General features: G+C 51.7%; 1 protein-coding gene and 1 non-coding gene across 4 annotated transcripts in view; one reads left to right on the top strand and one right to left on the bottom strand.

Moving 5' to 3' along the window:
- IGSF3 (immunoglobulin superfamily member 3) overlaps positions 1 to 8,940 on the top strand; it is an 89,665-nt gene extending 80,725 nt beyond the window's left edge. For all 3 annotated transcript variants that reach the window (XM_015595528.2, XM_015595527.2, XM_006919675.3), the window contains 2 exons: positions 3,584 to 4,060; positions 6,077 to 8,940. In XM_015595528.2, coding sequence (XP_015451014.1) covers positions 3,584 to 4,060; positions 6,077 to 6,327 — 728 coding nt within the window. In that variant the 3' untranslated portion in view covers positions 6,328 to 8,940. The remainder of the gene's footprint in view (positions 1 to 3,583; positions 4,061 to 6,076) is intronic.
- Positions 4,600 to 4,718, bottom strand: LOC112469193. The gene has a single exon (XR_003042498.1). It is a non-coding gene; the product is annotated as a 5S ribosomal RNA (ribosomal RNA).
- Positions 8,941 to 8,946: the final 6 nt, after the last annotated feature.

Here is an 8,946-nt window from a genome sequence, read left to right as displayed (position 1 = left end):
ATGGATCGGCGACCTCTGTCGCCGTGAACGCTTCGTCTCGGTGGCTTCCTGAGCATCGCAGTGTCCCTGCGTGTGGCCGCGGGGGCCGTCGGAGGCTTTCATCACATCTTCGCGTCCGAGGGGAGCAGCTCGTTCTGTTTGCGGAACACACAGCCGCGTCGCAGTTGTGCTGGCCCCACACGTCATGGAACACACTTCAGAGACCAAATTAACTCCGTTCCAAGAGAAGGACATTATCTCACTCCCCCGTGTCTTCCCTGAGCCGGAGGGGAATTCGCCTCTCCTCTGACTCACATTTCCCATGAGCTTTTTTCCTTCCTTTTACTTTGCCTTGAAACCGCTGCTTGTCCTTTCCCAGAAGTGAAATCATAGAGACGTGGCGGCCGAACACCCCCTCGCCCCCCAGCTCCCACCCAGTTTGCAGATGGCTACGCCGAGGCCCCAGGTGCAGTGGGAGGAGACGCGTTTCTGGAGGGCCAGCTGCAGCCCAGCCGGTCAGGCCACTTTTACGTAGCCCCGACAGCCCCAGTGGTCCATGTTACTGATGAGGGAACTGAAGCCTGAGGAGCAGTGTCACCCAGCCAGGAAGAGCAGACCGCGGTGCCCCCATCCTTCCTTCCTGCTGCACCGTGTGTGCTTCCACCGTGACCCTAACCTGTAGCCCTGCGTCTCGAGTTCAACCACAGGAATAGCCTGGATCAGCCGACCTTCCTTCCTTCTTTCCTTCCTTTCCAGTTACAGTCATGCATTGCTTAGCGATGGGGAGACTTTCAGAGAAGTGCGTCCTTAGGCGACACTGTCCTCGCTTGGACATCATCGTGTGCACTCACACAAACCTAGACACCCTGTCGCTCCCAGGCCACGAGCCTGTGCACGTTGCTGTTCGAAACAACGTGAGATTCAGTCCAGCACAAGAGAGAACGATGCAGTCAGGACACGTGGTGAGCACGACGTGGCTCCACGCTGCTGCCAGGGTAACACTGCTTACTGTTTTACAGCAAACTTCCCTAAAAATTATAACTCGAAAGAGTACACTCCAAAGTAACGATGAAAAGTATAGTATAGAAAGTACGTAAACCAGTAACAAAGTGGTCGATTTTCACTGGTAGGTGCTACCTACTGTGCATCGTCGTGTGGGCTGCTTTCTACACAGCTGGCAGCACATTGGTTGGTTTCCGCCAACATCACCACAGACACACGAGGGATGCTCGGTGCTGTGGCTCTGGGAAGGCTGCACCGTCACTAGGCAATAGGAAAATTCCAGCTCCATTATAATCTTACAGGGTCACCGTCACACGCAGGCTTTTGTCGACTGAAGTTTTGTTACGTGGTGCGTGACTGTATGTAAGTTGATCGTGCTTGTTACAAAATATTTGGAAAACGGAAAGTATAGTTTAGAAAAGTTATATTTAATCTTACTACCTACATATCTTCAGATTCCTTCTGTCTCTCTCTCTCTCTCTCTCTCTCTCTCCCTCTCTCTCTCTCTCTCTCTCTCTCTCTCTCTCTCTCTTTCAGGAATGGAAAAGCCGATGCTCGAGTTTGTAGGGAGCTACAAGGGATCCTCCATGTCGCTGAAAGCATTTCGTAATCGCCGTTTTCACTGGTCGCATACCATTCATCGTGTAGCTGAAAGATTCTTTTGTGAGGTCCGAGTTGGACGTATAGAAGACTGGGAATAACATAACTCCAAGAGTTAACGGTGTTAGGAATCACCTAGCGTTGCTTAGGGTCCACCGTAGTCTGAACTATGTGCAACGAAGCACTCCCGCCCTCAGCGAGATGGGAGCTGAGGAGTTTTGTAGTTGCGTTTGGCCCCCACGACTGCGGAAGAGGAAAAGCCACAGTTGTCAGACTCAAACCCGGAATCGGTGGTCGAGGCCACAGCCGGGGGAGCAGCCAGCATGATGCGGAGAGAGGGGTCTCCGGAGATGAGCCGAGCTTCTGCCTTGTGGTTCACACCTGGACGAGGAGCACTTGCTGACATCTGAACGGGGGGGTCTGAATGTGCTAGAAGGAGTCAGACATGGGGAACCAAATCGGTAGAGAGGCGTATTAAGGGAAGGGGGTATTGGATGACAGTGAAAATTAATTTCATTCAAAAACCTCGTATTGAGTCACTGATGCAGAAAAGGCACTTGAACAGGCCAGGAAAAACTGTAAGCATTGAGATAAGGAGACAGCGAAGGGAGGGTAGATGGGGAACAGGCACTTCTGGGGAACTGAATGTCCTCTGGTCTCTGACCTCCTTGCTATGGGTCCACTGCATGATGTTACCCAGGGCCACCTCCTCTGATGCCTTGGCAGGTCTCCAGGAGCTTTAGGACACTGTTAGGCTCTGGAGGGAAAGGCACCCTGGACCTGCCTTGCTCTGCAGTATTTCTCTCTCTGGCTTTGGGGTTGCACGTCAGCCCTCAGGAAGGAGAACCCAATGAGCGACGGGATTCGCGCCGCCCGGGCAATGCTTTCATATTCTCCCTTCTGCCACTTTCTGCCCCGTGGCGCATTCTCTCCCCCGTGAGGGCTGGGATGACGCATCGTGCCCACCACCTGCAGCCAGTTCCTGCGCCCAGGTGTGCCAGCAGTGCACGGCGAGATTCCAGATGGGCCGAGGGGAGGGTGCCGGAGCCTGGCGGAGCCCCACAAAAGCGGTGGAAACCCAGCTTTGTGTTCACCTGCAAGCGACATTAAGCCGATGCATCGAAAGCCCAGGACGGTGCTTGGGAAGGGGTCCGAGCTGGTCTCCATCCCAGCAGAATCTGATTTGGTGTCTACTTCTGTCGACGTTAGGTTGGCATCTTTCATGAGCATTTCGTTAACAGAGCCAAAGGGACGCCTTTGAGGAGCCACCCCAGTGAGCCACTGAAAAAAAGCAGGTGGTGTCTGCGAGGTGTGACTCACCTCTCTGAGGCTGTTCGTGGTCGGAAGTCTGAGATCAAGGTGTCCTCAGGGCCGAAACTCCCCTCGAAGTTTCTAGGGAAGGAACCGTCTTTACCTCTTCCAGCTGCTCGTGGCTGCAAGTGTCCCCTAGTTTGTAGCTGTATCGCTCCAGCTGCCTTCGCCTTCACCCGCTCTGCTCTCCATGTGTCTCTGTGACACATAAAGGAAGAAGTTATTGGACTTAGGGCTCATCTTTAATTCAATCGGTACAGACCCTATTTCCAATTAAGGTCACATTCCGAGGTTCCAGGTGGATGTGAATATGGGGCGGGGGTGAGGGGAACACTGTTCAACCACTACAAGGGGTTACAGTAGAAATAAGTGTCCCTCCCTCCCCGGATTCCCATAAGCAGCCATGTTACCAGCTCCTCGTAAATTCTTCCACAGGCGTTTTATGCAAATACAGACAGACCTTCTCGGGAATAAAGCGTTCCTTCCGCGCGCGGTGATGACGCGGAGTGCGCTGCGTGTCTGCTCTGCTGCCTCGTCTCGACCCTCCTTCCCGTCTGTGTGCGTAGCAGCTCCTCCTTCCTTCCAGTGGGTGCGCGGCTATGACGAACGTATTTAGTGATGGACGTCGAGATTGTTTCGAGCAAAGAAATGTAAACAGCCCTTCTCCCTTCTTTGTCCCTTGTCCTCCCAGATGCTGCCCTGCAGGTGGACACGGTGGTCCCCAACGCCACGGTGTCCGAGAGGGCGGCTTTCCAGCTGGACTGCAGTGTCGTGTCTCGCTCCAGCCAGGAGTCCCGTTTTGCTGTGGCCTGGTTTTCCCTGCGGACCAAGACTGGAGGGAAAAGAGGCAGCCCCGGCCTGGAGGAGCAGGAGGATGAGGACGAGGACGAGGAGGGAGAGGAGGAAGAAGACCCCACAGAGCGGACGGTCCTGCTGAGCGTGGGCCCGGACGCGGTGTTTGGCCCGGAGGGCAGGCCCTGGGAGGGCAGGCTTCGCTTCCAGAGGCTGTCCCCACTGCTCTACCGCCTCTCGGTGCTGCAGGCCAGTCCCCAGGACACGGGCAACTACTCCTGCCGTGTGGAGGAGTGGCTGCCCAGCCCGCAGAAGGGGTGGTACCGGCTGGTGGAGGAGGAGTCGGCCCCCGTCAGCATCCACGTTCTGGACACAAGTAAGTTTTCCCAACTCACAGGGGAAGGAGGGCACGGCCGATGGCAGCTGTGTCTGGAGGATAAAAATCCCAGCTTGAATATGGACTCATAAGCGGTCTTACCTGTCACTGGCATTTAGGAACCTACACCAGTTCACATCATGGGCCCTCGATCGCCGATGCCAAAAAATAGGGGTAGGAATTAAAGTGGCAACATACCATCTAGTCTTTAAAAAAAACCTGGGCTCCACCAGATTTTAGTTTAGTATGATTTAGTAGGAATGTATCATTAGATGTTACTTTGTTGCCCTTAGGAATATCCGCCTAGCCTCTCTTTAGTGGAATAACGAGTGCTTCAGATTCATAAGAGGAAGGAAAAAATGAAGCCCGAGTACTTCACTGTCACATTTTCTCAAGTTCCCAGGTCATTTTTAATTTTTAATTTTTATTTTATTTTGTTTTTTTATTTTATTTTTATGTTTTAGGCGAGGCAACCCTTGGTTGACTTCACAGATCGCAAGGACCTTGTCAGCTTACAATCTCTTATTTTTTATTTTTTACACCTATGGCACCTGGTCTTCCTAGATGGTCTCCCATCCAAGTACTAACCAGGCCCGACCCTGCTTAGCTTCCGAGATCAGATGGGATCGGGCTTGTTCAGGGTGGCATGGCCATAGACTCCAGGTCATTTTTTATATCGGAGGGTGACTTGGAGGTTTAGGCGGAATGGCCTAGAAGGGCAGTGATGTCACGAGGCATCTGGGAGGAGCTTTTCAGCAGCCCCGCTTGCCACCAGCTGTTGCCGCAGGCGGTCCAGAGGGATCTCAGAGGCTTCCTCCTACTGAGGGGCTGTGTGAGCAGAGACCAGAGGAAACACTTGTTGACCCGAATTATTCTAACGAGGCACTCTTTTGGTTGGCCTTCTGTCAAAGTGTGGAGTATATCAGACTAAAGAAGGTCTGTGTTAGAGTAGGATTAATTAGCCTATAAATAGTAGAAATAAAAACAATCGGTGAAAATTTCACCTTCTTTTCTTCTAAAACAATTTACCAGATAAATTCGATTTTGAGTTTTTGAGTTGTGTCAACTTTTCCTTGTCTTTGATTACCTCCTGCTTGTTAGATAGGGCCAGATGAAATTGAGGTTCTGTAGGTCAAAAGTTGCCTATCAGAAATTTCATATGCTTTGGAAATCTAATAAGTAGAAGCGTATGTTGAATTTTCTCCATAATTCCCATGAACAACGGCTCTGGAGTGGAAAGGAAAGGAGAAAAAATCCTGAGTCATACTCAGCCCCGAAATGCTCTGCTTTACAAGCCACTGCCCAGAAGTGTATGGGACGTGTTTAGATCACAGTTTATCTGCCCACTGCACACGTCCATGTTTATTAAGCTGCATGGAACACAGAGATCATCCGGCAACCTTATTTCACAGATAAAATGCAGGCACCCAGAGGCCCGGCTCCTGCCACGGTCCCCTAAGTCATGGCACCATCCTCGACTGGGTCAAGGGCGCTGGGTTTCATTCTCTCCATATCCAGGGGTAAGCCGTGCTGTGCTGTATACAGACACAGACACACTGGGGACGTTTGCAAATGGTCCACGATGACGTTTTAACTGATAATGTTAATCAGGTGAGCATCGGTTCTAGTAAAACTGCTCTCAGAAGCTGGCAGGGACAGAACGGGTTGTATTTGCAAAAGACGTTTGGAGTAGACCCAAATGCAAAGTGACATGTAAAAAATAACCGGGCGGGGGGTTCAGGCGGGACCCGAGTCAGCTTCTTCACGGTCCTAGATGTCATGAAGCTCACAGTCAAACTATATTTTAGTATGTGGCTCTGCAAGCAGCGGTTCTGGCTCGCAGCGGGGGACGGGACTGTTTTGTTTGAACTTCCAGCTGTGGACTGAAGGAGGCGCTGTTGCGAGCCCAGAACACGGGAAGACGGGGGCGGGCGCGGGAGTCACATCCGCGGGGAGCGCCCACCACGGTCCAGGCTCCGGCCCTCACTGTCTTGTCCCCCTCGCGGTCCCTTTCAGGTTCCACCCTGCAGTCTGTCATCTGCTCCAACGACGCGCTCTTCTACTTCGTCTTCTTCTACCCGTTCCCCATCTTCGGCATCCTCATCATCACCATCCTGCTGGTGCGTTTCAAGAGCCGGAACTCCAGCAAAAACTCAGACGGGAAGAACGGGGTGCCCCTGTTGTGGATCAAAGAGCCGCACCTCAACTACTCCCCCACTTGCCTGGAGCCCCCCGTGCTCAGCATCCACCCGGGAGCCATAGACTGAGGGGGTCCCCCCCGCAGACGTGGGCCGCGGGGAGCTCAGGTGCCCCCTTGCTCTGCCCCTCTCCCTGTGACCGGACAGCGAACAGCACCCGAACCCACAGAAGACACTGCCGGCCTGGAGAAGCGTTCACAGCCCCGCGTCAGTCGCAAAGACAGACTGCTTCCAGGTGGCAGTCTGGGTTGGTTAGCTGTTTCCCAGAGATACCGTCACCCCGCGGAATTAGGTTTCTTGTTTTTGTTTTTGGTGACGTAGCGAGTAGCTCCAGGTGCCACATCTACTCACTGGTTTATATAGTCTTCTCAGATAGATGTTATGGGGCCTCTCTTTGTAACGGACGCTTTTTGAATCCCTTTGGTTTGCCGTTTTTGGATTCTGTAAAGTCGTGGACAAATTTCTCTTCCATACAACTGGTGGCAAAAGGAAGGATGAACTTTCCAGCGCAAAGGAATCTCTTCCAAGACCTTTTGTTTCTGCACACTTGAAATGCCACCCATGGATCAAAAGACACCCAAACTTTTGTTTTTTTACTTTCTTAACGAGACTCGAAAATTAGGTGCAGCGTGGGGCAATTTGTATCTTATCTTTTCCTTCAGCTGGAGTTCTTGGAACCACTTTGTAGTCAAGATGAAAGCGTTGACTTTTGCTTCAAAGAACTGTGTGTGCAAGAGAGATTTTGCCTAACCCTGTTAGGAGTCCATGGTGCCTGGCCAGCCTGTCAGGGAGGCAAACATAGGCTTCCTCCCAACCTTGCCAAAAAAATAAGAAAACTTCGTTGGAGAACGAGTCAGATGCTCCAGGCAGCACACACTTTGCAAGCTAAAGTGGGCAGAGGGCTGCTTTTAGCAGCTACTGACTTTCAGATTGATCAAAGCCAGTGATGAGTGAAGGGAGGCAGGCGAGTTGTTGGCTTGATCTCTTCTGCAAGGGCAGTGTCTGACTGGTAACTGAGCACATGGGCTTCAGTGTTAAGATGCTTTGCCAGACTTAAGGGGAAGTGGCCAGTGAGCCTGGGAAGGGGACAGCGCTGAGCTGAGCACACGGGCCCAAGCAGCCACCATGCACACCAGCAGAGGGCACTGTGGCCTGCTGCTGGCTAAGTTCCCTGAAGAGTGGGACAGTGAGCGGTGGGAGGGGGTTTTCCAGAGCCTGATGTTGGAGAATGGGTAGGAATTACTGCCTCCCTGGAGATAGGAAAACTAGGCTTGTATTCTTCCTTTCAGTTAGATTTTCCTCAAAGATATTGATGTCTTCTCTATTCACCGTTTATTTCTCCCTGCTTCTCACTGCCATACGAACATCCAGGGGACTTCCACGTGCAGCCCTTTGTAATCCTTTGCACGACCCAGTCTCGGCAGAAACCATCACATGCCTTTGTGGGTTTTTTAACCTTTCCCTCTCTTAGATCTGTTGCGGTTTTAAGTGATTTGCTGGTTCATTGTTATGGCCCCTTAAATCCCAAAAAGGGCCATCGTCACCCTTGTTATTTTACATTATTGTCGAGAAGCATCGGTTGCAGGAGTTCCCTCTTGCTCACTCCGTGAAGATGTCCGCATGCCCTGCCTTTCCCATATTTTGCTGGCCGAGAGTGCCATCTCCCTTCCCCTGAGCTTGCATCTCGAATCCCAAGCGAGTTTCCAGTTTGGAAAAAGCCACCAGGGATTTTGGCACCAAGTCTAACCAGAGAGATTGCTGTGAAACCCTGTTTTGAGACTGAGCAGACTCCAGGGGAGCTGCAGGGACCCCAGGCCACATGGGCACTGATCCTTATCGAAGTTTCGGGGGTGCAGGTGCTCAGCAGATGCTTCGCTGGATCTCAGGTGAGGGGAGGCAAGGCGACCGCTCGGCCATTCTCTGGCAGGCTCACAAGGACCTGCCTTCTCTCCCAGGAGACAGTGCAGGTACCACCACCTTAATCCCGCTGGAGCCTCATGCGCATTCGCGTTTGTCATGCCGCATGAATGCTTTAGAGGTGCAGTCAGCTCAGCGGTAAGAAAAGCAGTGTTTTCCCCATTCCTTAATTTCAGGGGTGTGACTTTTCAGTGGGAAATTGCTGACTCCTAATTTAGGGACTGAGTCCATCTGAATGGAAAGATGCCAGAGGGCCGTCTGGGACTGGAGTGTGTACCTGAGACCTGAGTTTGAATTGGTTCACATCTGTAGAAAGGTAGGTGCTGCTCGTATTTAAATAGGTGAAGCTATTGCAGGAAACTTGAAAGGAAAAGAAAAAGAAACCGAAGCCAGTATTTTAATAATTGTTTTTTTTTTTTCCTGTGTATTTTCTACTGGGCTGAGGGATACCGTCCAAGGGCGAGCTTTTCTAGCTTTCTGTGAAAAGTCCCAGGAAGGTCTTCCTTTGGCCATTTCTATGGAAATGTGGTGTCAGGTGAATGAATGGTAACGGTGCCCTCCAGTGGCTGGGAGACCTCATTGCACATTGTCGACCAGAGCTTTAATTCTCTGAAACCAGAAGACACTTACCTGCATCTACCATGTTGTGATAACAAAACCTACACTGTGCCAGGCCCATCCCAGGACGTGGACATGCTCACACCCTCTTTCACCAGGGTGTTTCTGTAGCAGATTTTCATATTCTTTTCAAACGATGCTTTCCCTGCGTTA

Source organism: Pteropus alecto, unplaced genomic scaffold (genome assembly GCF_000325575.1).
Source record: "Pteropus alecto unplaced genomic scaffold, ASM32557v1 scaffold106, whole genome shotgun sequence".
In the NCBI taxonomy this organism is placed as follows: domain Eukaryota; kingdom Metazoa; phylum Chordata; class Mammalia; order Chiroptera; family Pteropodidae; genus Pteropus; species Pteropus alecto.
This window is presented reverse-complemented; position numbering and strand designations above follow the sequence as displayed.